The sequence below is a fragment of the Osmerus eperlanus genome, chromosome 8 (genome assembly GCF_963692335.1).
Source record: "Osmerus eperlanus chromosome 8, fOsmEpe2.1, whole genome shotgun sequence".
Taxonomy (NCBI): Eukaryota; Metazoa; Chordata; class Actinopteri; order Osmeriformes; family Osmeridae; genus Osmerus; species Osmerus eperlanus.
Window position 1 is genome coordinate 9,848,126 of NC_085025.1, and position 27,375 is coordinate 9,875,500.

Here is a 27,375-nt window from a genome sequence, read left to right on the forward strand (position 1 = left end):
TTAAGAGACAGGTTTATTAGATATGTCAATCCTAAAATACAGAAAACATAACTTCTGCCAATCCAGTGGCAGAAGCAGACTTAAAATGATTCTCAGGATTACTTCATCACCCACACAAACGTGCTTTGTATAGCCTACTAGACATATACACTTACACTATGGCAAAATTCATACCTAACTGATTCACAGTCCAAGTCAGTAACATTGAAAATCGAAAATATCTTCATACCAAAATAGAGAAGGCGAGAGGGAGTGGGGCATACCACATCTTGACTGGATGACCAGTCCCCAAAAAATATTGATATTTTCTGAGTTTGAGGACCCACATAGCAACACACCACCACACTGTTTGAAAGGCATAACAGGCTGCATCCACCTCTCACAGCAAACTAACAACTCTCATTGTCTTCTTTGACACGGTGTAACATAGTACATCTCACATATCTGTATCACAAACACAGAGGCTTGAATATAGAATGCTGTAGCCATGTGCTGCTATCCTTGGTTTCTGTCCTGTTCCTTTCCTGAGTGTGCCATCTCTGCCTAGTCGCTCACGGCCATGGAGAACCTGGCCTTGAACTCAATTCAGTTCTCCACATGCAGCACCATCGTTTTTACACTGTAACAAAAGAGTCCATGTGATGCAATCAAACAAAGCGGGGGAGGGGGGGGGGATTAAGGCAGAGTTTAGAAGATGACATGAGTTGGGCGCCCTGTAAGCTCACTGGGTAGGGTGAAAACCATATGGGCCATAGCCCTGACGGGGGCCCGGGTTCGAATACGGCTCAGGCCATTTCTGTACGTCTTCCCTTCTCTCTCCCCCACATATCCTGTCACTCAACTGTCTGTCTGACAAAGCCAAGAAAAAGGGCAAAACAATATCTTAAAAAAAAGATGCATGACAACAAATGGGATGTTTGGAAAAGTCGAAAAAACGAAAACAAAATATGAAAAAAAAGTCTTTTATGGCTTTTATGGAGAGCATAAAATCATTACCTTCATATAGGATTCCAGATAGTTTTCAAATGTTTTTGGAAACTTTAGTGCTAACCTAAGGCGATTTGGATGAAAATGTTCTTACTTCTAAAAGGACAGAATGACAACAGTAAATATTCTTTCTCAGGTTTAAATCTCACCACAACACTTTTTTCTAAGGCATTATCTAAAGTGAGATATTTAAGACTGTGTGTAGCAGCTGCTGATTCCCAACTTTTCTTCATTCATGGCCAAAAAAGCCAACGATTCAAGGAGTAAACCAATAGTGCAAAAACATCACCCAAAAAGAAAGAAATATATATTCACTATATTCAAAACATTAGCATATTTCGGATGTAGTAAGTGTTCCAGTTCAATAGCATTTCATGAAACTTTTGAAATGAATGTTTTAAAAAATAGCACTCTCGAGGTAAATGTAGTCATGAAAGTGAGAAGATTTAAAATACGCATGATACAAACGTTCGAAAAATAGGCTACGGAGCTTGAAAGCTTCAACGTCTTTTGGAATGGTCCAAAAACATAGGCTAGCCCTTCCCTGGATTGAATGGCGGTGCAGAAGTTTATTTCTGTTGAAGGGTTATCCCAAAACACAGACGTGTCGAATATGGCTTGTAGAGAAAGGCAGTCAGTGGAGACGGAGAAAAAGCCACGTGAGATCTCTGGAATGTTGAAGAAAACGGAACCGCCTGAATATTCGTCACTCGCCTTCTCAGGTCAATCACTGTGCTACCACAGAGACACCTGGGCAGCGGCTCCTGTCTGCTCCATGTGGTACAGTGACACCTCATCGCACGCACAGTACATGCATGTCCATGTGTCTCCCGTGTTAGTCTAAACAGTGGCAGGCTCCAGGGAACAGGGAGTTTAACAGATGTGGCATGTGGGTGCCCAGTGTGGGCTCCAGCTCAAACACAAGCGGGCACTCCTCCAGGCCACTAGGGGTCCTCCTCCATGTCATCCAGGTTGGGTGCCATGATGAAGTGCTTGGGGTAGTGCAGGCCTCTCTCGTCGGCGTGCTCCTCCCAGCGCGCGTCGTCGCTCTCGTGCGTGATGTAGCGCTCGCCCCTGCGAGTCTCAAACTCTCGAAGGTCCAGCCAGGTCTGATAGTCCTGTAGAGATGACGACACAGGGGATTCTGAGTCTCAAAGGCACGTTCCAAAACACGAAAGGCTTCATGCGACAATCACAATGTCAAACCCCCGTAAGAGCAGCTTGAGAGGGCTTACCTGGAGCCAGGGGTGACTGAGAGACTTGTCCACACTGTAACGCTTCCTCATCTTCACCTGCAGCAGGTTGTTGATCAGATCTGTGGCTGTAGAGGAGCCAAACAAGACTGCATCAGCATGGGTATCGAAGAACACCCGACCAACTGCTTCTCAAAACCAGCTTCTCATCCTCCTCTCTAGACCGCTGACGTCGCAGACCCGTAAAGAACACACTGCTCACAGCCTGCATTGAAGCTCTGCCCCGTGTCTAATTTGAGACGACAGGCTGGAACTCTTTCTGAGGTGAGGGACTTCTCAAAAGAGCCCTCTGAGAGGTCAAGACCACCCGTTAAAACCACAGTGACCCTGGGAAACAGACACGTTGGTGGTCTTTATGCTCGCCCACGGGGATTCAGTACAGTTCTGAGAGGTGCGTTTAGTCAGGGGCCTGGAGTAATCTGAAACTCCTACCACCACTGGAGATTGTCTGTGAATAGGCTGAATCAACAGTCTACTCTACAGCCATGTTGAAATGGACAATTAGATGGTGGTTGGGTAAGAGCATGGGTATTGTCTAAAAGGAGTTACATGGCAGCCGAGATAATTATCCAGATTGGCTGTAAACTTACTGGAAACTTACTTGATGTATGTATTGTACTGCACACTCTATCTTTGTATTTCTCTTACACACACACACACACACACTTCATCCTGACCTTCCCCAGAGATATCCTTCCAGGGTGCTGGAGGGTACATGAAGGCAGCGTTCTGGATCTGGTCGTTGATGTCCTCGTCCTCGTTGAAGGGGAAGGTGCCGCTCAGGCTGACGTACACGATGACGCCCACGGACCACATGTCCAGCGAGCGGTTGTAGCCTTTGCTGCGCAGCACCTCGGGCGCCAGGTACGCCGGCGTGCCCACCACCGAGCGCCGGAAGGACTTTTCTCCGATGATACGGGCAAAGCCAAAGTCGCACAGCTTCACCTGTGGGGCGGGAAACAAACAGCGGGGCGGTGTCAGAGCTTTTCTCGTCTCTCTGGTACAACAGTGACATCACGTCCCCGTCCCCGTCCCAGGTTTTAGTGTACTGGAAGTCTAAAGAGCTCACCTGAGGAAAGGGTTCTGCCGAAGCCAGGAGCACGTTCTCAGGCTTCAGGTCGCAGTGGACGATGTTCTTGAAATGGAGGTGCCTCAGAGCCACCAGGATCTGTACACACAAACACACACACACACACACACAAAGAGGCTCACTCTCAGTTCCCAGGGAGGCTGTATGGGTTCTTTCTCAGTGGTAGAAGGTGCTGCTCCCGCTCTGAGGCAGCTGGGCTGACCTGGGTGACCAGGAACTTGGTCAGACGCTCGGGGAGGCGACTCTTCTCACTGGACAAGATCATCTCCAACATGTCACCGTGAAGCTTCTCCATGACGACAAACACCCTCTCGGGGGTCTCGAACATGCACTCCAGGTTCACGATCCCAGGATGGTGGAGGTTCTGACAGGAAGACCAAAACGCATGACACTCTGGGAGTTCTGTCCTTCATTAATAAGTACAATAGCACACTGTACAGTAGGCTCATGGGCTGTTCTATCCTGTCCTTAGATCTGAATTTGAAACGTATAAGTCAATGTCCTAGTCCATATTCTGGGGCCAAATAGTTTGCTGGACTCAGTGGCCTTCAGTCTCAAAATTGGACTTTGTTGGAGCGAGTCCATTGGTTCGACTATGCCAAGACAGATCTATCAAGCTCAGATCATTTAACTTATTTGAAAAAAGCATTTGCTGCAGGACTGCTGTGCTATTATGCTCTCCTCCTACCTGGAGAATGGCCACCTCATTCCTCAGCTGGCTCTCTTGCTTGGTGGGGAACCGCATCTTGTCAATGATTTTGATCGCCACATCTCTCCCAGTCTTTCTGTGTTTACCTACAAACGAGACAGGACAAGATTCATAAGGAACCAGTGAAACGTTCATACAATTCATCGCAGACTGCGACAATTTAACTGCTGGTGTTTTCCCCCCACTGTCTGAAACTATAGAACAGACAGACAGCAAGGAATTCCGCCAATAAAAGTTTATTTGCATAGCATAGAAAGAAAAACAAGCCGTGCTCCCCTCCCTGTGGAAGCCACTAGAAAGAAAGGAAACTGTGGACATGCAGAGAACCAGCCGCCTGGCTGGAAGAGGAGGAGAAAAGGCTAGTCTTACCTCCATATACAATCCCAAACTGCCCTGAACCCAGGACCTCATCAGCAAAGATCTGGTAGACAGAACTGATATCCTACAAGAGGAGGATAACACACAGAAAACATAACTCTTCTTTAGACCTTCATTCATGAGCGATACTACTTTGCCCTCATACTGACTACACTGACTATTGGTTAGGCTTTGTAAACTTACCACATTCTCTTTTATCTGGGAGTTAGACACAGATATGCTGAGAGAGAGGTCCTCTGTAGACACAAGAGAAAAAATATGACAACGGAATCATCAAGGATCATATTTTAATTGAAGGCAAACCCTGAATATATAGTCCAGTTTACTATTCTACAAAAAATCCCTCAAGCTTAAACAAAGTGGACGTAAAGCACAGCCTTTTCAGTACATTTCCCTGCAGCAATTGATTGTGAACAAGGGTTTAGGACATTTGGGTCAGTGCCAGTGATCCATACCAAATGTCTGGTACTGGAACTGGGGCACCAGATACCATTTAACCGGGCCATTCACTAGAGAGAGTAGGCTTATGTAACATTATCAATACAACATAATACAGCCATGGACAATGTGTGCTCTGAGAAATACAACAAATAAATCTCACCAATGAGGTGCTAAAGTTCAGATGGACTCTTGGAGGCAGTGGGGCCTGTGTTGCTAGCCTCTACAGGTTGTTACCATGTCAGTATCGAAGTATTTCTGGAGTTTGGCCCCATCCAACTCTTCCCTCAGCCCATTAATTTACATCTAAATATACCTGGGTAAAGGGGGTTTTACCATCTTATTTATTTATTTGTACTTAGTATTGTGTCACTAGGGATTCACTGACTTGAGCTCACTTATGTCACTGTCTTTTAATCCAGTAGTAGATTTTCACATCAGCGGCCACTTCTGTCTGAGAGAAATCAAAAGGAGCTGGACCAGAAAATCCCTGAAAATCCCTAAATATACTTAAAATGTCCCCATTTCATTTACGGGCCATACCAGACTATGCTAGCTGGAGAGCACAAAGCAATCTCTCTCTGAGTTCAAACAAATATGTTCCCCTTCTCAACAAACACATCGTTCACATAAGCACTCCTCAATATTACAGCACATTGTAGATGTCCATTTATCAACATAGATTTGACATTTTGATGTCTGCCTAAAGCCAATGCGATTTCAGTCATGCTAACAACGTTTTAGCTACTCACTGTGGTCCTTTCCCTGTCCTGGACCAGTACAGACACTGGGCTGGGGGGTGACGGGCATCAGGGCCTGCCGGATGGCCTTTTCCCAGCTCTGGGCCACCTCCAGGCCCACACCAGAGGCTGCCAGCACGGGGTTGTGGTAGTGGCCTCCATTATTCTCCCCTACATAGTACACCATTGTGGCTGTGATGACCTCAAAGTAATGGGGATTACTGCCTTGGGCCAGGCTCTTGAAGTCCCGTGCCTGCTCCACCTGGAGGATCTCTGACAGGGGGATCTCCTGTAGATGGAGGTTGGGTCAGAGGTCACCGTGGGTCACAGTGGATGTTGAGCCAATAAAACAGCATGTGAGATCTAGAGTAATCCAATCAGCTCTCAAAAGATCAGATTTCTTTAGATTCCCGATTTCTCCATAAATAAACAAACCTATGGAACCAGGTTGTGTCTAATGGTCCCGGCTAGTCTCTCAGCTGCACCTCTTTCTCGTCTCTCCTCTCATCTAAAAGGCCTCTTTCCACTCCCTCCACTCCCTGACAGTCTGAGAAATGAAGTGAGCGGGAGCTTTTCAAGCCCACTTCTAAAATTCCGCCTTCCTCCCCTCTGTCAGTGGAGCGGGCCAACACACCCACCAGGAGGAAAAGCATATGAAAGCGAGAGAACCCCGGCCAGCCAATGGGCTCCCGCTCCGTCCGGCCGCCGCACGCCTCTGTCGCCAGTATCAGATGAATCCTGTGGTTTTGCAGAGCGAACCACATGACAGGGGGGCTCGTCGGGGGGAAGCCACCCCCCGATTTAAAAGGCAGGACGTGGCTATGCCCCCTCCCCCCCAATCCAGGCACGAGTACTGGCTGCCAGCCAGACAAACAAAACCAGCCAAACACACCGCAGGGAAGCCCCCACACCCCCCCCCCCAAACCACAGGTCCGTACCTCACTGACTCAGACTGTCTCTCAGACTCTCCGCTCTCTCCTGCTTTGAGCTTCAAAGGATATGTGAAATTCGGCTTGTATACTATGGGTCACATGCAACATTAAGCGGGGCCTGGCTTGTGGTGAAAACACTGGGCCTTACACAACGTGGAGAATCAACTTCTACACTTCCTGAAGTATTCTCCATCCTTATCTCACTAATTGCTTTCCTTGGATGAGGACGTGTAAGGGGAGACCTCGGCAACCAACGTCGTACCTTGTAATACTTGGCCGCACTTTCGTTCTGAAACATGGTCAGACACTTGCTGTCTAACCTCCAGTAGTGCCTCTTCCTCTGAAAAATGAAACCAGTTTTATTACTCAAGACCTTAACATTTCAACAGCAACACATTCCTAGAAAAACAGTCACAAAAATAAAAAGAACTTTCCAGGCAGAAGCTGTTCAGGGGACAAAATGCACCATCGACATGGTTCTTTGGAAGCTCAATTCTGTTTGGTACGCAAATGGGCTCTGTCTGATCCAAACAGGTTCTGACTGGAACCTTTTAAACAAAGTTTCCTTTTAGGTTCTCCAGTTCTTCTCCCAGACAGCAGGACCTTTGAGGAACCACTCAGAACATGGTCTAGACGTGGAGGATATCTCACCAGGTTGTCTCTGCTGGTGTAGTGGACCATCCAGCCCTCCTTGACCATGGTGGAGCTCTTCCTTTTGGTGTGTTTGATGGACTGGACCACACGCATCAGTGGAATGTTACTACTGGTGCAGGGGCTACACACACACACACACACACACACACACACACACACACACACCATATATTCAAATGTCTATCTATACACAACATATTCATTTGTTTTATTTACGAACATAAGTTATCCTTTGTTCATACACTGAGCTTGTTGTAGGCGTGGTAACTTTTCATGCACATAACAGCAGAGAACAAACACGGAGACCCTCAGAATCTGACCCTACCAGCATCCAAAGCAGATAAATGAGCATTAGACCAGCGCTACCTAATAGCCTTGACCGTCTCCTCGTCCTTCTCGCCATCCAGACAGGACCCCTCGATGTAGAAGATCTTGTCGTCCGGGGTGGAGGGCTCCTCAGGGTCTTCCATGCTCTGGCTGCCCTCGCTGTTCACATCACTGTTGTCCACCTCCATGGTGGCCTCCGAGTCTGGGCCCGGGCTGGCTGGCTCTGGAGGGCGGGCAGGAGGAGGTGGATGAGGGGTGAGTCGGAGGAGGGAAAAGGATAGAGTCCACTGTGTACTGCATGAGGAGGCATTCCTCTGCTCAGCCACGTGTCATGGATACATCACACACACTGAGCCAACAAGGAAACGTCCTTACCTCCATTGAAGACGACCTCTCCGAGGCAATCTCTTGGTATTTTGGCAGCACATCTTTTATGGCAGTTGAATTTGCAATCTGAAAAAACAAAACGTTTTTTCCATTGAATGTTTTTTAAATGTATTACATACATGCGTTTTGTTCGATCCTCATGAACTTTGATCTCTCCCTGGGTGGAGTCCCTCACCCTTGCACTGCATGCCCTGACGGAACAGGCCCTTGAGCAGGCGTTTGCAGTACTGGCAGATGGTGGGCCGGGTGTAGGTGTGGACCGAGAACGTGTGGGGCACCTTGACTCTACCCAGCACCATCTTCTCCATCCAAATGGGCCTGCCACTCAACAAGGAGTTATGCTTCCCAGCTCCCAGGAGAGGGCGCTGTTGAGGAGAGCAGGTCAGCGAGAGAGCAGGAGGAATGGAAGAAGAAAGAGAAGGAGGGAGGGGCGGAATGGAGTGGGGTACATGGAACGAACAACAGATGAAAGTGGAGGAAACGGATTAGAAAACCATCGCACGGAGAAAGGTCCATGACAGAAATCAAACTGGTAGCTCGCAGTGTGTGTGAAAAAATCTTCTGACAGGTTCAACCTAGCTTTTCACCGAGTACATTTTAATTCATTCTGTCAGGATATCAGTCACGACTTCTTAAGAAAGTATAGGTTGCACAACAGCATAAAAAGTAGCAAATGTGCAGCGCTACTCTGAAGGAGTGACCTTGGTGTACACCAACACAAAAGTAACGATTTGATTCGGTGATGGTGAGCGGAGTTTGTGAAAAGGCTTTGTTTCAGGCATCTATGTCATCCAGCTCGCCTGACTGTGCAGCATCTTGAAAAACACACGAAACAGCACTGTTCACTGACTAGAACAAAAGCTCACATTCATATTTTTAGACCTGAAAAAACATGAACAGCAAGGACAGCTAATCAATGGGAGCATTGTTTAACCACTAGGGGCAGAAGAACAAAGCATTATTAAGTTGTCTTTACTGTTCAAATGTTATCCTTTGTATGTCTAGAGGGTTCAATACTGTGTGAGGTATAATGGAGAGGCACAGAGAAAAGAAGGATTCACTTAAGAGCAGGGTTTCTGCAGTGAAAAGGACTTTAGGTTTGGGATGTATACAGAGTGTATACACACTTCTCAGGATCCCAATTATTAATTGGCCAGACTGGATGGAAAAAACCATTGGTTTGCCTCAAGCCATTGCTCCTGAGTGAGTCTCGTTTGTGTGCCTGCCTGTACATGGAATGTGTGTGTGTGTGCATGCTTTTGTGCAAAAGCATTAGTGCATGCACACGTGTCTGTATGTGTGTGTCTGCATGTTTCTGGGTGCATATAAATGTAATAGTGTGGGAGACATTTGAAATAGATTTTCTTTTTTTTTCTTTTTTTTTGGGGGGGGGGGTTACATGGTTACATAGATGCTCTGTACAAATATATGTTATTTTCTATACAACTTCAATCTCATAACACACAGGAGGACAACCAACAGTAAGGGGTATTCCAGCAGGGTTACAGTCCAACAGTACACACACACAGACAGAGAGAGAAAGAGAGATAGAGAGCAAGAGAGAGAGAGCAAGAGAGAGAGAGAGAGAGAGAGAGAGAGAGAGAGAGAGAGAGAGAGAGAGAGAGAGAGAGAGAGAGAGAGATAGAGAGAGAAAAGGCACGAGATAGAGAAAGAAAGCAAGAGATAGAGAGAGAAAGCAAGAGAGAGAGAGAGACCTACCCTCTCCCCTATCTCTTCCTGGGGTACAGGCACATGCTCAATGGGGGCTGGCCGGGGGACTGACAGCAGGACTCCAGGGAGGGACACGTTGGACAGCCGTCTCTTCCTCACACCACTGCAGTTGTTGGGGATCTTAAAAGCGCAGCGTTTGTGGTAGTTCAGCCCACATCCTGGGAAGGAACATCATAGAGGACCAGAGTTAAGCCAGCGGTAGGTCCGTCTCTATTGGCTACTGTGTCTGCTCAATGAGAGTGGATGGAGACAGATTCAGGTCACAGACAGAGTAGCCCTGCATTGACTTGACTTGTAATTCCAGCAATTGTGGCAACAGAAACCAAAGCATTTCAACCCTTGTGATTGGCTGTAGTTAGCGTGCCCCACAAAGCCTTAACACCACATTTCACTACAGTAAGATCCACTCAGAGGCTGAGATCAGGACACCATGACACCAGACAGACCACCCAGAGATCTTGTGGCATACACTTTCATTCGGGCCATGTAGAAGCCTGGACCTTGATTTGAGGGAAGCCTCACAAGTGTGAGTGTAAGAGTGGGCCATTGTCGGAGAGGCCCAGCCGAGGGCCCGGGGTGGGTGTATAAGGTCCAGACTTACCGTCACATTTCAGACCCTGCCGGACCAGGCCCCACAGCATCTCCCCACAGTCGTCACAGAAGGCCGGAGCCTTGTAGGAGTGCACGTACAAGGCATGTGGGCGGATCTGGAAGTCCTCGACGGTAGCGAGAGCTGGAACACACACACACGCACACACTTTACGAAAAAAGGAAAGAAAAACACTAATGGCAACATAATTGATCTACTGGCATGGGAGAAGTGCAGTTGAGAATCATTATATTTAAATAAACGCACATTCAAGGACACAAATTATCAGGTCTGACAGCAAAAGCCATCTCTGAGATGAGTCAGGACCAAGTCATTAAAAGGCCTAAAACGTAAAGTGAAATGCTAAACAAAAAAAAAGTCCCATCAAACCATGGAAATGCAAATGGCACTTCCTTAAATCGTGTGTTACCATGGACCATGTTTTCATATCAAGAGTTCTATTTGTAGCCCGGATTTCTAATTATACTAATAGCAATGTCGTTAGTCAGAGGGACTACTGTGTACTGTGTGGGCCGGTGTTTGATCTTGTTGCTAGATGTTCATTCTGAAATAAGGTTGTCACTGTGACGCTCCCTTTAGTTGACATGACGCAGATAGTAGTGGACAGCGGTGAGTCATCTGAATGTAGATATATTTGGAGCTGGTAACTGATGAGTGATACTTGACTGATGACCAGCCTTTCCTCTCCTTCCTGCACACAAAACTCACGCTCGTCTAGTCCATGTTTGATATTTCCCTGCTGGCACCAAGTCGTTTTGTGTCATCTCTCAACTGTTTTACTCTGTTCCCATCCTTTCACTTCATGTCAGAGTTTTGTGAATTTTTCTCCATCTCCGAGATTAATAAAGTTAGTTCCCATGAGGATCGTCTCTTTTATTTACAAAACACCAACATGAAGGACATCTCCTAAACCTAGCGATTGAAATGGAAAACAGCACCATAGCAACCACATTCCCAAAGTGTACACAAGCCAGAATTTGGGATGGGGGACTTTTCCTTTGGTAGAGAGGAGTGTGCCTCAGTAAGAGAAACCCAGTGATGGAAAAATACACAACTGATCACTTATCTTCAGCGCTGAGATGTGATCCATTATTTGTTAATGCATGTAAATATAAACGGTGTACTCAGTGTATTTTAGTGTCTACTCATCAACAATGAAAACTGATGTAGTGCACAAGGTTTTTTTGTGCTGATTGACCCTTGTGACACCATACTTAACAATAAGCGCCATCTATGATATAAACTGGAGTTGTAGCATGCACTAGAAGACTCTAGAAGGGTGTGTTTAAGAACTTTGGTGGCTGAAGAAGGGGACCGTGTGAGGAAACATGTGCAACAGTCACATTCATTCACTGTCACCAATATCAAACACAGGCTCCGAATCACCAACTGTAATAAATGACTTATGACACTGGTAAGTTTGAGATGAAAACCACGAGAGATCAGACTTGGCCACCTGCTGAGTGATGCGACCTCAACACACATCGAATACACTCCAGCGAACCTGGAGCAGAGATGTCAGCCGAAGGTGAGGGGGATCGGAGGAGTGTGGAAGAGGAACACAGCCCGTCTGTCTGCTTGTCTGTCTGTCTGTCTGTGCTGGCACGGATAAGAAACATGGCTTCCAACCCCAAGAGCACGAAAGCAACAGGCGCCTGCTGGTGAGGATGAACTGACTTCCTACCTCTCCAGCTCTGTGGGGCCCTACACCGAAACCCCCCCCCGGGAGGAAGTGGCCCTGGGGCTGAGTCTTGTGCGGTCAGGCTCTATGTTTAACGTCTGGCATGTAGAATCCTGTTCTAAAAGACTCTGGGTGCACAGATGTTCATGGGGGTTGGTTGGGTTTCACACCTAAACCTTTCAGCCCTTGGGGCCAAAAGACACTGCCAGAGGAAATGAGAATCTCACCAAAAATATTATACATGGCCTGTTCAGGGTGTCACTGTGAATACAAAGTGGTGGTACAGGAAGGCCAGAAGGATTCAAAGAGCAGCCCTCAGGAGTGTAATGGGGGGTTACTGTGTCTCACACTACCCTTATATAAGCCACCATTATATTAGACCAGAAACTGCCCCTGAAGTCAGACTGTGCCAATGCTTCAGAACCTTAATAACATTGGGCTACACTGCTGCAAAAACAATGACTAGGGTGCCAACAATGTTTATTGACTTTTTCATGAATAGAGTATGATGTAAAAGTCTAAGGCATGATGACATCTAACATAACCTAACATCACTACATTAGATTTATTTTATTCCGAGGTTGAGTTGCTGGCTTTGTGGAATGACGCAAAGTGTCTACCAATACGTCTGAACACCACTCACCAGAGAGGACCACCTCAATCAGGTCGCCCTCGTGGATGTCCTCCGCTGACATGAGACGCTGGAGGATGTTGTCGGAGTTCAGGTCATGGCGGAAGAGCAGGATCTTGTCGTACATGCCGAAGAAGCCACACTCTGGGAACTGAGAGGAGGGGTGGGGGAGGGTAGACAAGAGTTCAATGTAAAAACGAATTGGAAATAGGTTGCAGTACTATTTAACTCATACATATATATATAACCAGTAGGGGAAATAGTAAAAACCTATCTACGAGACCAACTGAAATTGAACTTCAGAATTATTAAGAGTGTGCATTGAGTCCGACATGTACATTCATTCATTTAGCAGCTAAAGCCTTATCGTGCATATAGCAAGATCAGTGGATCATCAAGGATGAGAATGAACAGGAAACTGGTTGGGGTGCAGTTTGCATGGAGCGTGCAGCTCCGGTGAGAGTGACAACAGCAGGAAATGGAACCCGCAGGCTGCAGAGCGGAAGCGGCACGTCTCTCATTAGGAGCGACTAATCTCCCCACAGGTCATGAATTATGCCTGAGGCCCTGTCACTGACACCCTGCGGCCATCAGCCTCAAGGTGCCACGCCACAGCCCCGACAATATGACACAGGGACGTCGAGACGCCGCACAGCAGAAACAACCTGCCGCCGCCTGACAGAGTCAAACCATGGCAACACCCCTCCTTCCTTCCCAGACTGAACCACACAGTTCCAAATCGACCAAATGACAAACGACTTACACACAGACGGACCACAAAGCCTCAAACCAAGTAAACAGAAGGGAGCATTGAGAGAACAGCATCTTTAACAACCTGACTGCTACTTGACTTGAAGCAGGGATTCACAAGTTCCTCCATTACAAGAACATGCAAATATTCTAGGCATAGTGTGTTTTTTTGTTGCAACGGTCTCAACGATAAACCGTTATCTCCTCTGTCAACGATGGAAGAATACCTTCTGTTGATGGCCATGCTAGGCTTAAAGAGGATAACATTTTAATATTGTCTGGTGAGAGGTGTTATATTAATATCTAATCAAGATTGTATGAAGGATTATCACAGGAAACACTAGACCTATTACACAAACCTTGTGATTTACACTTTGTGCAAACTTCTTAGAAGAGGTCAGGATGGAACATCATTTGCAATCCCCTTACAAAAAGCCATTGTCAAAACAACCTCATAGCACTTCCCTGACACATAATCTCATATAGGCTTCCTGAAAATAACCTCCACACTCAACAACTGCCCAGGTGAGAGAAGAGCTGTACCAACAAGAAAAAAGGCATCTGCTAATGAAAAGCTTTTGCACGCTAACTAATGTGAGCGCTCATTCCATCATTGCGTTAAGCCACCATTAACCTGGCTTAACTCTTCCAGACACAATCCCTCCTCTGCCACACTCCCCCTCCCCCTCCCCCACTCATCAAACCCAGCGGTGGGATTCCAATGACTCACAGAGTCGGCTTGGCGCTTTCTGGATCAGGTGGCCAAAGAAATTGTGGATCGAAAAACTCAAGGACCACGGTGATCGTTTGCCTCCTGACCCGAAGATGCCTGCTCTCTACCCAGGAATGATGGGTAGCATAGCATAGTCCCAGTGGAGGATGCTTCTTACATAACTCTGCCATGTAAACAACTGGGCGCCTACCTCTAATCTGCAAAGCACTCATGCCATTATCTGAGCCCATAGACTTAGTCTCCATCGAGAGTAAATAATCTAGGTCTCTTGGGTGAATCTGACCTATAGCACTCTTCTCCTCCTCCACCAAAACGTGCTGGCTTGCATTGTGTAGTGCACTGTCTCGTAATAAGACCAGGATGCAGTGGGTTAATAACAGTTGATGCACAGGAGGAAAAGTGCTTTGAGAATGTGTGAAAAACACGACACCCAGTGATGCATGAGTGGCGCTAGCATCAATAATGCAACGTGTGCAAAGCTGCTAACCTGCGTACCATCTGAACCCACAACAGGTGTAAAGACAGTGGTAAAGAATGGAGAGCAGCCGTTTAAAAAAAAAGTCAGGCGGGCGCGCTTCTTTTGAAGCTGCATCTGTCAGTTTTGTTCAGTTAGCGAGGAAGCTAAGGAGAGGACAAATCAATGGGAAATGGTCATTTGCTTGTTGCCCCTCAGAGACTTGTCACCTCGCTCAGGCTTTTCCTAAGAGAACAACAGGAAGCAGGACTGAGCGCTCCAAGGTCCTCTGACGTCTGCGGGGCCTATCACCACAGCCCTCGGCCCTTTGTTGCTTTCTCCTACAATGGCAGAGCCTGAATGAAACTCTGCTCTTCCATCATGTCCTTGTTCATCTTCAAAAATGCACCTAAAACTAAATGTTTGTATTTGGGGAGGGAGTACGGTTTGTTCCACCACGAGTTTCTGCCAAGAATACGTCCAACAACAAGCAAACATGTCCCAAAAATTGTGTCATTTTAGTACAAATGTTAAGGCCTCTGCTATCTATCAACGCCGTTAAACAAAGCCTTCGTCCATTCACTGTGCCAATGCAGTGTCATCAGTAATGGCAACTCTGCCTTGCCTTCTGGGTAATTACTTTAGATGCATTTACGTTAAATGATGGCTATCACATCCCATCTAGCCTACCCATAATGCACTTAATTATAAAACCACATGATATCAAACAAGCCCCTCTTCCACCCACACAAGTACAAACACACACACTGTATTGATATATTACATTACATACTGTTTTAATTCTCTGTAGTTATCACTTGAGCATTGTCAGAAGAGTACATTAGCGTTAGCATGTTCTGTCTGTCAGGTAATACTAGCTTGTGAGCCTTCCATTGGTTAACGTGCACTCTAACAAATAAGAAGGCTCCTGCTGATGTTGTATAACTGCCACTGTGACAACAAGAACATATTATGTCTTCAGCTACATGTGTTTACCAGGGCAACACAGTACCGTAACCCTGAACCCAGCACCTTTGATAAGAGCTCTGGTTGTGATGCCACCATGTGATAAGATGCTGAGCCAAGTGCATGTGTGTGTGTGTATGTGTGTGTGCATCTGTGTGTATCATATATCCTGTCTGAAAGCAGCCACTCGTGTTCAGGCATGTATATTATTACATTAATCTGAAGCCCATATTCTTATACAACATCCAGCTGTGCATTCAAATATCTTCAGGAATTATCTTAGCGCACTATAAACATCAAATTAATCAATATTTTTCTATATACACTCTAGAAGAACATTTTGTCTTCCTACCAAGTACTCATTCACTTTCGGATCAAGTTGTCATCAAGAACTAAAGGAGGCATTGCTCTGAGGATTCACAGCCTCACAACTCGATTAACAACTAGAGAGATGCAAGTGTCTGCTTCATTCTCTCAAAGCAACTTGGTCGAGAAAACTCAGTTTCTGTGCCTCCCACAATGCTCTCACTACTGCAACGGAGAAAATCCATATAAGGGCAGCAAGTACAGAAAACTGGGTAGTTGTACCCGATATTTGTACCTGAAACACACAAAATACCCAATTCTGTGGGAATAACTCTGCTCTTGAGATTGTGTTTTTGGACAGTGTTCAATGTGTAAGTCTTCCACTGTTTTAAGTTGATGGCAGTTGATAGCAAACATACAACACACTGTTACTGTTCTCAGTGCTGAGCGAGACTGTCACTCATAGACTCATCATTTTAGTTTGTGCTCTAGCAATAATCCATGACCTGTTTATTACCCGAACAGGCATTCCTTTCACATTACACAGCTCTTCCTGTGCCTCCCGTGCCCCTCCCAGTCAAGGGATTTGGTAAGTGTGTGTATGTCATTGCATAACATCAGCGCTGTCCTAAACTCCAATGCAGACCCACAGCCAGCCATAGTGTTTTACCAACTCAGGGTGTTGGCTAGGTTATCTTATGAACAGCCAATGTAAAAGCCACCGACTCTGCTCTTCTTTGTGTCTTTCCCCTGTGAGACCTCTCTCTCTCTCTCTCTCTCTCTCTCTCTCTCTGTGGCCTTGTGTTAGTGACTCCAGGAAGGACCTCTGTTGTGCAAAGTGCAGCAGACAGACAGGCAGGCAGCTCGCCCTCCAGCCACACTTATCCACAGAAAACCTACACCTTTTTCTTGAACGGATATGAGCTCTCATCCCCCTCTTCTGTGGAGCGGAGGAAGAGAGAACGCCCCTTCGTCACGCGCAACAGGCAGAGCGTTTTCACATCCAACAACTGGGGAGAGAAGGTGCACTTTGGCTGCTGTAAACACAGAAGAACTCTAGGACTCTTTTGACAAAGAAACACGTGTGGGTTTCGATGAGTCAAAAACGAGTATGAACCTGGGATTTTCTTTGAGCAATTTGTTACTATTCTATTGTTTTCATGGTTACAGAGAACATGGCTACAGGGTAATCACTCTGCAACCCAACCTGGTTCTCACCAGTGTGCCTCATTAGGACAGACCACCCCCACTCATGGTGTTTCTTGCACGGACAAGCAACACCAGCGGAAATGACTCAAATTCTTATGCAACGTAAATGGGAAATCATATAGCAAATAGTAGTGCTTCATCTTTTGCAATACTTCTCCCCACAACTGATGATACACTTCTGACGATATATGGGGGTAGATTGTACGTCTGTTGCATCACTGATGCAGACTTGGGTTGGGCGCTAGCGATGACTGCGCAAAGTGGCAACGAGATCATGTTACCATTAGTTAGACCGTTACTCACAGTCACTCATTAAGTGAATAGAATGAACTATCAGATCATTAACAGAGTATGTTAGGAAGCTGGTGGAAGTTCAGCAGGTGAAGACCTTTAGCTTTGGCAAATTGTACCCATTACTGGTCTGGCTATACGTATACCAATACCCTACTAGCAGGCGCTCCTTTAGTCTTAGTCAAAATGCAAATCAGAAATCAAAGCTTAAAATATCAGATTTTGCATATTGAATGAAAAGGGGCAGTGTAAACATTGATAATAAAGTGGGTCAGTACACTACTTCCTGTTTCCTTCTCCATCACAATTCCAAGACCTTCTCTTCCTACTCTTTATCCAATCGCAGGCAAGTGAGGGAACGGAGGGTTAGGAGGTGACAAAATAATCACTGTCGTTTGCAAAATCATAACTACTCTACAGTATTACCATATAGTGAAATGGCAGGCACTTTGGTATTAATCATTTCCTGGCCAGTGGATGAAACCCAGCCATTCTTAATGGAGATTGTGTAACCATGCCCTTCGTATCATGAGATAATCCCTCAGCAGAATCCAGTGTTCCTGGAGCTGACGGACAGCTTTTTTACCCAGGTCTCTGGACTGAAGGGCTGCAACACGTAAACTGACCCACTTGGAACTCATCCTCGGACCTCCAGGGAAACAAGAAACCAGTGTGTATGTAGCATGAACACAAATACTATAATGATTGTGAAAAACAACGAAACGTGAACAATAACTCCATGACATCCAGGTCCCTACTGGAAGTGACTTGATTTTCCATGGTTTTGTTTATGAGAAGCTGGCCTGAAGGGTCACCTCTGTTCACTCTGAGCCAGCCGCTTGGCTCAGTGTGTTGGCGCACCACAGTGGATCTCAGGGTGGTGCTAATGCCTGCTGGTGGGCAGGTTAAGTGGAGCCAAGTGGAGAGCACAGTCCCCTGTTAGGTGCAGCTGTGGATGCCTCTGCCTTGATACCCCTTCTGGTCCACCTGATCCGTGCATGTGGTTGCCATGACAACGGCCAGCACGGTAGTGATACCAGACAAGTGGGTTTGGGAGAGTGGGAGAATGATGGGGCCGGGTCGCTTTAGGGGTCATGTATCTGTTTTTTTGTCTCTCTCATTGTTTTAACATGTCCTTGGAAGGCAAACTAGGTTGCTTAGAATGGAGAGAAGCACAAGAACTATAACTTTATACTGCTCGTCTTCCCAGAAAAATCCTCTCCACAACGTAATTTATTAACATTTAAAACAGAGCCTTGAAATCATAAAACTCACATGGTTCAATTGATTTGATTAAGGCCACAGCTGTGTAACCATCATTCATCAGTTACTGTGGTTTACCCGCCACGGCCATCAACCAAGAGACCACACACTCAAACAGCTGCCATACGAGATCAACAAACCCTGCACTACCAGATGCATGCCGTTCTCTCAAGACAAGCATATACATCCCAGGGAGTTGAGGTGAGGTAAACTATTCATTAAACTGAATTTTGAAGGCAATCTGTGCAGCTTTTTCCATTCCCTAAGCCAAAACCCCATGATATATACTTTTAAAGCAAATGAAAAGGTTGCGTAGATTGGAGGCATTGGAAAATTGGACCTAAATAGGAGCATACATGTTAAGGAAAGTCTCAATTAGATTATGGTCTGAAAGACTGCTGTTCTATAGCGTACATGGGTTTAAAAAACAAAGAGTGATGTGATCACTTCCTTTTAGCTGAGCCTCAAGGTTGCAGTACACTGCCGGTGGCAGCTGGTTCCTCTGTCATGCTCAAAGGTGTTTTTGTCTCTCACTTTCAGTTCGATGCAATGCACCTCTCATGTCTCTGGTCTTAAGGGGCTGTACATACAGATCTGACTGCTCTGTTGAACAGATAACAAACCGAGCCTAAGGTGAGTAAACTGGGACCATATGCGCCTGTATAACAGCGTGATAAGGAAGGTTTGCTCTCCCTCTCTCATGATCTCCCTCCATTTGTCTTGGCAAGATAAGGACAGTGCAGTCTAGCGCACCCTCTGCATGAAGCTAATTATTTAAGATAATATTATTTTCTGGGGGTGCGACACAATAGACTCGTTGTTGGACTACGAGTCTGAAATAAAAGCGCGTTGGACATTCTGACATACATTTCGACACGCACAAAGAATGCTCAGTGTCTACTGGGTCCAGGCACTGCTGCGAGGCTGGGTCATCGAGCAGCCAGGGTCATCCAGCAGTCATGGCCAGGGACACACTCTACCCTATTGAGTTTGAACAGGCAACCCAAACCAAACAGCATCATAAGGTTGCCGGAGATCTGAGGGCCCGTTTTCAAGTTTAAGCCTCTGAATAATAATAATAAAGAGCTGCGTCCTGGTTTCCGCTCATTGCTGACAGGGTCTGTATCGATGCCAGTCAAATCGTGTTTTAATCTTCCTTTTGTGGAAAGGTAACAGGGAGAGAGGAAGACCACAGGTTATGGCCGAGGTGTTGGTTTGACCCTAATACTTTCCATGGGAATGTTGAGCGTCGACAGGGATATTCCATCCTGATATAGCGTACACTTTCATAATAAATAATGACAGGCTTTCACAGCTTTTCTGTTTGGCCCTTGTTCCAGCGTGTGGTTAGGACTGTTTTCTACCAACTTTATGAAGAGTGTGAGAAATACATGTCTCTACCGGGTTGCATCCGCCATTTTACCGTACCACATTACAGATGAGCAGATATTCACCAGGACATTGTACTGACGATCAGCAGGAATCAGATGATCTTGATAGTCTTTCGGATCTTCATTCTTCCTCATTGTTTCACTTTGGGGGAAACAAATGTGTCTCATGCAAACAAGCGCGTGATGATGCTGCCTTAGGCACTCAGGATACAACACACAGTGTTGTCTATCATGGGGAGATATCAAGCGTTTCTGTGAACACTCAGAAACTAGCTTCTACATAGCATCTAAGGTCCTTCGTTATTTGGGGTTTTTCTTTGTGCACAAGACTATTTCTGTCCATTTCAGCAGGCAGGGCATAAAGAGGATGCTGTCTGTCACAGCGAGTGTCTAAAAGAGGATGGTGTGTGTGTGTGTGTGTGTTTGTGTGGTGGAGAGGAGCTGTACTTCGGGGGCCACTGCTTGTTCAACAGGGATGAGACCTCGCCGCCTTCACAGGGTTACTAACGTTGCCGTCCGTCAGACAGCTCGGTGCGCATCGAGGAGAGAAAGAGCAGAACAGGCTGGACAGGCAGGGGAGATGGACGAGAGAACGGATGGTAATATTTCACCAGATGGGAATGCAGCCGGCAGATTCAGTCCAATTACCCAGAAGCCCCCCCCCCCCCCCCCCCCCGGAGTCCAGACACGTTGCTAGGGTGCTACACACACCAAACACAGAGCCTGGCCCAGCCACACAGCGTCAATGTCGTACCTTCTTGTGGGAGACCCCAGAACGAAGACATGCCTTGTCACTGGGCCACTTGTCAGGCAGGAAGAACCAGCGTGAGAGAGAAAATGTGTTTTGGAGAGTTTGTTGAAGGTTTCCTGGCAGAATACATCAAACACAACAAGAGCAGCTATGGGACTGAAACTCAACTGTGCCTATTGACTAATAACTTATGAATTAAAGTTGGACTGTTTAATCAGATCTGGTGTGCACCTGTATTTAATATAAAAAAGGCTATTGAAAACCACACTGTCTACTGAAAAGACCTCATTCATGTCATGGCCTTTATTGTAAATACCTCAGATAATGCATGGCCAATGTCAAAATGCCATTACCTATCACCATCACAATTAACTTAAGATTCCGAGATCTCTCTGCTGTCTGGACACAGACAGACCAACATAACACATGGTTACCATTACATTTTCATTTGGGATGTTTTATCCATTCAACAGGTCACAGAGATGTTACGCAAGCCTAAGGCTTCCAGAGAAGGATCGAAAATACTTAAAGCTAAACACATTCTCCAGGAATGTGATAATGACCCTTTCCTGTCGAATAAAGAGTAAGCATGCCAGTAGTGTTCAGAGGATCCCATAGAGCCTGCTGATCCATTCTGGTGATCCTATAGGAAGAACACCAAAACATTTATCCCTTTCGAATGACTCCACTTAATACGCATAAGGACATTTAAGAGGATTTTAGATCATAAAATGAAAGTGCCCTTCTCGGAATTAAAATAAGACAGGTTATAAATAATCCTTTGGAAAAGTGTCTTAAAAGCCCACCACATTCCCAGTAAGTGATGTAGTTAAACATAGTTAATGTAAATGTGAGTTTAACTAGCCTAACAGTTGACATGCCATAGAACGCTGAAGAGCTTCTGAAGACAAGAGTTTCACTATTTAATGTGCTCTGTGTGGCATGAGAATTTCTCTCAGATCCTCTCCCTTCAACACAGCAATACTGGAGAGTGTGGTGAGGAGAATTAATTCACAATCAACACAACAAAACAAGAATCTGAAACTGACCAGCGGTTGTCATACAGTTGCGTGTTCGATCAAGAGAGTAAACAAGCTGATGAGCTCACTGGTGTTGCAGTCTTTTTCTGTGAACTGGCTGTGACTAATAGCCCATAGCACTTGCGTGCGCCGACTTCACATACAGAGCACAGTTCCACAGAAACGAGGGGGCTGGGCATACACCACAGCAACACACTACCAGTCACTTTGTCATGACATCAGTCAGACAACCCAATGCATGTGAATTTAATTTTGCACCTCACAGCAACAAGGTCCTGGGTTTGGTGCTCCTGTGGGCCCTTTCTCGTGCAGTGGAGTTTGACTGTTCTCCCTGTGCTCACATGGGTTTCCTCTGCAAACGACCCCAATAGAAAAACAACAGATCGCTCTCCTGCCCAGGTCGATGGCAAGGACCTGGGTGAGCACTTGGACCTGGCCCCTGGGCACTGCTGCTGCCCACTGCTCCTGGCTGCTCTTGGAGGAAGAACAGCAGGATGGGAAAAAGTCAGATACTAATTTCTCTGGTAAACACCCTGCCTTGCATGCGTGTTTGTGTGTGTTCCGCCACTCCCTGCATGCAAGTGTGTGTGCCACATTTGTGAGATTCAAAAAAGGATCCTTCTTCCAAAACTATGGACGAGAAAAAGTGTAAAATATGCAGGCAGACGTCCCTTTAGGTACTGTAGATGGCAACATTGGGCAATATGCATTTGTAAGAACCTGTTAGCAGTTTGCCAGTCAGCATATTTGCAACAGCTGTTAAACATTGATGAAAACTAACATTAGTTAACTGATATTCCAGTTAATATTGTCTCATTCAGGTGACAATAGCCCCTACAAACTGAAAACGTGTTCTCTAAATCTCAAACCAGGCAGTCAGATCTAGGCTAAAAGGTTGAGGTCGGATACAAGTCTATTGAATGGGTGCTTTTTCAAACTGAATCCTTTTCCATTGTCTATTTGGTACATCAAAAGTGAATGTTTTTTTTTAAAAGATCAACACGTCCCATTTTATGGAAGGACGTGCTTCCACAGATTTTCAGAGTCTCTTGTCTCAGCTCTTGTGTCGGAAGCCGGCATGGCATTGAGCCTGCTGCACCTCTGCAGCACCTTTTTGTCTGCAGACTGGAGACCACAGGCCTGGTGTGGGTGAGTTGGGTGGGTGGTGGTAACATGTGTGTGGGATGTGGGAGTGGGGTGGTATGGAGCCAGGAGCCTGGGAAGGTGTAGAGGCCTTCATGGGAGGGGAACTTCCCTAGCGGCTTCCTGGACACCCCAGGGACTGCCCCCCCCCCACCCCCATCCTCCTACAGGACCACAAACATGATCTAATAGCCGTAAATATGGGCCTGGAGACTCCGTACTGCACCCACACTGGGACACTGGGGTTGGTGGGAGAATTTCCTGAAGTAGCAACATCTCGTAAACCACAATGAGAAATGTGTCATTGCACCCACATTTAAAATGTGTAATTATGTTAGCAACTGACATTGCTTCAAGTGTACTCTATGAGGTCAATACAACAGCCTACATTTAGACAGGCAACATATAGCTAGCATGCATCCCAACCATGTCCTTAAACATGGCAAAATACTAGTTGAAATTGAGGAAGAAGAAAATGCTGATATTGCCTATGTTTCTCACACAGTGAGCTGGGTCTTACAATGTTACAGCCATTTCCTTTGGCACTCATGAAATCAGACAGCACCAGGACAAACATATCTGACCTAGCCTGGCCATGCATCTCAGCTGTGAAACAACTGTGAAAGCTGTGAAACAATTTCTAGGTGAAATTGTAAAATGCCGAAATGCATTCATGCCTGAAATAATTAATTTCCACTAAATTATCATAAGAGCAACTGTGACAGTACAGGGTCAAGTTAATACAGTTAGTGCACACTTCAACTGTGCCCTTTCTATAAGTAGTTGACTGCATTGACCCCATTTTCAAACCTTAATCCAGAGCTCAAGATTTGAAAACTAGTAATGATCTAAAGCTGCACCAATACACACTGTTCTTTGTGTATTGTGGATATATGGATTACAAGAGTTTCACATGTAGGAAATAAATAATAAGTAGGCTAGACAGTAGAAATGGTAAAGAGACTGCAGACTTCGCACCTCTGCCAACACGTGCCAAGAAGTTTTTGTTTGCTGACAATGGATGATTTGTAACTGTTGTGCAAAACACAGGTGCCACATTCACTGCAAAAACCCAAACAGGAGATGACACCAACATCCAAAAACCACAACTATACACACTGTTTTCATGTTTTTTTTTCATTCTTACCCTGTCTTCTTTTTTTCACATTTAAATGGACAATACAAGTGTCAATACATTGCATACAAAAATTGCCTATTTAGCATACGAAATTCTGCCAGGTCAAATGACTGTCAATATCAATGAGATTATCCTTCAAAAGAATTACATGTCAAATGAGCAGGAATGTAGGTCAGACTGAAAATAATGCAATTTGACTTACCTTTTGATCTACAATGGAACATACGAGCTCTTTCACTGCAGAGAGGGACACGTCGCTGCCGTCAAGGTTCACTGTTTCTCTGGTCAGTCCAATTTGGAGGAGAAAAGAGACCCCATGGAAAGAACCCCGAGAGTTGGTAGGGCTCGGGGCGCTTAGACTTCCGTTGGACAGCCGGCTGTACAGTGTGGCCGGCGGACTTGGGGACGGTGAGGGTGTCGGAGGGGCTGGAGGTTGCGACACGGGGTATAATCGAGGTAAGGGTGGAGGGGATGAGCTGGTGCAGGCAGACATGGGCTGGCAGGCAGACATTGTCTGGCTCACGACTTCTTGACGGGGTATAGGCGCAAAGTTGACCGACATTGAATGTAGCAAGTCTACTGAAAATGGTAGCTCAAAAGTGCTCTCAAAACATCGGGTACTTTGAAGTGTATATTGCCTCGCATTATAGCCTATCCATAATAAATAAGTGACAGTTCTACTGCATCTGACATGCAAACTGGAGTCGCAGTATACTTTCATGTAATGACATATTCTTTAGATAGGTGGAATGATAGGCTACTTATGCGTACAGCATTCTAGGTTCTACTATGCTTCACGCCATCTACAAGTTCGAATCCTGCTCCGAACCTGTTGATTCTTGCTTCACTATAACTACCAGAAACGTTCCATCGTCACCATGTCTGGGTGCCTTTACTAAAGAGAAGTAAAAAATCAAGCCTCTGAACATCGGCACATTTTCTGCCCGGGGCTGCAATTATTTATACGGATAGCCTCTAAATTCCACGTCTGCAGCTTTGAAGTCGCTTCTTGAAGTTCACAACCTTCCGATATCTGCCAAGGGGAAAAAAATACATGTAAACGTTTTTCCATCCTGTTGGGGTAGAGGTGGTTCAAAATCGGAACAACACTCGTTTGATGAGCAGCTGGCTGAAAACCGAAAATATCCCCTCTGGATTTCAGAGTAGCCTCTTAGTGGCACTAATCTTGGTTGCCACGCGAAAGGCCGGTGCTTCAACACATTTGTAGTCATGAAAAACTGTATTTGAAGAATCGCTATGATCTACACAATCTGAATTTATTCAGCCTACATTAATTGCAAAATGGCAATACCAACTAATAGCCTAATATTCGTGATATGGGTTATTGCGTAATATATGCGTAATTTCCACTGTTTATGACATCTATAACAATAATGAACATCTGGATTTGCGTCTTATTCGGACAGCTACACCCGAGATGAAAAAAGTGAAGTATGGGCTAATTAACCTATAATTGCGTCGCGCTATTGTTTATTCCATCCCAGATACTAGTTTGCAGATAGGCCTTCAATCAATCTCGATATACGTAACCTATGAGAAAATATTTAAGTACGTTACCTCTTTCAAAAGGGCGGTTTTCCCCATACAGAGATGCAAAATTGAGTGATAGTTCCCGTTCTAAGAAATTCACATGTGAATAGGCTACTGTCTGCAGAGGAAAGTTTGTGGGTTTGTTTCCGAACTCTGTTTTCTTCCGAGTAAGAGCTCTGGATAGTTACCGGTCACAATTACCAACTTTACTTTACTTTGAAAACTTTCTCCCCGTAGTCAGTTACATCCAGGCAACCAGTTCATGCGTATCCTATTATCGCTGCAGCGTAATAATCCTCCCGTACACTCACATTCGATAACAGGGACCAGATGGGCTCTGGGACTAGAAGTTCGAATGCATCCCCTTCCATGCGCCATCTACTGATGGTAAAATAGTAAAACACAGCATTACCCAACATGCACTAGAAGCGTGAGGTCCTAAAATTATTTTTCAATCCCCGTTATTTAGCGATCTAAAAACAGTATGATGGCTGTGAAATCTGCGACCTCTAACGGTGCAGATGAAAACTCTAAACTAAAAGAGGACAAGAAAGGATGGTTGTCCAAACGTACTCATTTTACGCACCGATGGAAAACGACGTGGTTTCAGTTGAAAGACACTCAGCTGTTGTATGGTCAAAATGAAGGGGTAAGGTCGGAGGAAAGAGCTACACTTTTTTATAGACAGCACATTAACTAATCTTTTCTGAACTGTGACAAAATATTACATTTGTATTTTGATAACTACGACGTTAAGCTATCCGGAGTTACCTCTAAGTTACATCAGTATAACGAGTGCTCGTGCTCCTATGCTAACAACGTTGTTGTCCTGTTACCATAGCAGCCTCATCTTGCGTTACTACCCATAATGTAACAGGCAGTTTTTTGCAGCCACAACAAACATGATGCCACACGAAGGCAAAGGTTTGGCATAGGCAAACAAATGGGAGAACATTGTACTCTCAGTGCATGATTTAGCAAACACAATCAATCTTCATAACTAATCTTAACATTGAAAAACTCAATGTCATCCGTTCATCCAGAAGCCTGTCAAGAGCATCGACTTAGTTGGAGCTGTGGTGGAGACTGACGAAGGAGGTGGCTCATATGGATGGACAATTACACCTAAGGACAGAAGCCGGACCTTCTACCTGCGGGCTGAGTCTGTAGTGGACCAGCAAGGATGGATGCTGGCTGTCTGTGAAGCCCAGCTGACCTCCAGGGAACACGCCTCCAACGCATGTGTACTGCAGTAGCCTTGAGCCTAAAGTTTGGCACAGATCTAGTTTTATACTTTTTTACTTATTGTAGAGCCTGCTGGGCAGTCATAGACCTGGCAAATAGAGATTATGAGATTGTTTTGTATTTTGCCTCTAGTCTTCCATTTAATCAGTCATGGTACAAACTTTAGATAAAAAATATTTTTGCATAATTGAGTTACTCAAACTACTTAATGATAAAGTTTGATTGTGTCAATGAACTCCTTGGTAAAAGCTTTGTGTATAAAGCCACATCCTGTTCTATAGTATGTGCATAATACATATTGTTCCCTGCCTCCCAACCCCTTATCTTCATCTATTGCACGGAAGTGCTGCTCGACCCGGCCAGAGTTGACAGTTGCTATGGAATAATTACCACTCACAGGAATCCTGCTGCTAAAAGATTGGCCTAATAATCTATAGATCTGTGTGCCTTTTCTTTGTAGAGATATGGAAAATACTGTAGATGTCATGTGTACTATGGAAATCAAACTAAAATGAAGGAAAGAGATTTAGCCTATTCAAAAATGGAAGTGTCAACTCACTGAAGAAACAAGAGTAGGCTGGGCTGTGTGATAACAG

The 27,375-nt window shown here is 45.4% G+C and overlaps 2 protein-coding genes across 2 annotated transcripts; one reads left to right on the forward strand and one right to left on the reverse strand.

The window, feature by feature from the left end:
• LOC134024612 (serine/threonine-protein kinase D3-like) lies at nucleotides 1-25,867 on the reverse strand. The gene is made up of 19 exons (XM_062467175.1): nucleotides 25,562-25,867; nucleotides 24,186-25,016; nucleotides 12,561-12,699; nucleotides 10,228-10,359; nucleotides 9,615-9,784; nucleotides 8,071-8,260; nucleotides 7,884-7,961; nucleotides 7,548-7,731; nucleotides 7,179-7,302; nucleotides 6,790-6,867; nucleotides 5,608-5,884; nucleotides 4,601-4,653; nucleotides 4,409-4,481; nucleotides 4,019-4,125; nucleotides 3,533-3,694; nucleotides 3,310-3,408; nucleotides 2,918-3,185; nucleotides 2,223-2,308; nucleotides 1-2,105 (listed from the first exon to the last, which is right to left on the reverse strand). The coding sequence occupies exons 2-19, from the start codon at nucleotides 24,702-24,704 to the stop codon at nucleotides 1,932-1,934; spliced, it is 2,913 nt and encodes a 970-aa protein (XP_062323159.1). The 5' UTR covers nucleotides 24,705-25,016; nucleotides 25,562-25,867; the 3' UTR covers nucleotides 1-1,931.
• A 121-nt stretch (nucleotides 25,868-25,988) lies between these two features.
• si:ch73-111k22.3 (pleckstrin homology-like domain-containing protein) lies at nucleotides 25,989-27,214 on the forward strand. The gene is made up of 2 exons (XM_062467205.1): nucleotides 25,989-26,183; nucleotides 26,578-27,214. The coding sequence occupies exons 1-2, from the start codon at nucleotides 26,019-26,021 to the stop codon at nucleotides 26,788-26,790; spliced, it is 378 nt and encodes a 125-aa protein (XP_062323189.1). The 5' UTR covers nucleotides 25,989-26,018; the 3' UTR covers nucleotides 26,791-27,214.
• Nucleotides 27,215-27,375: the final 161 nt, after the last annotated feature.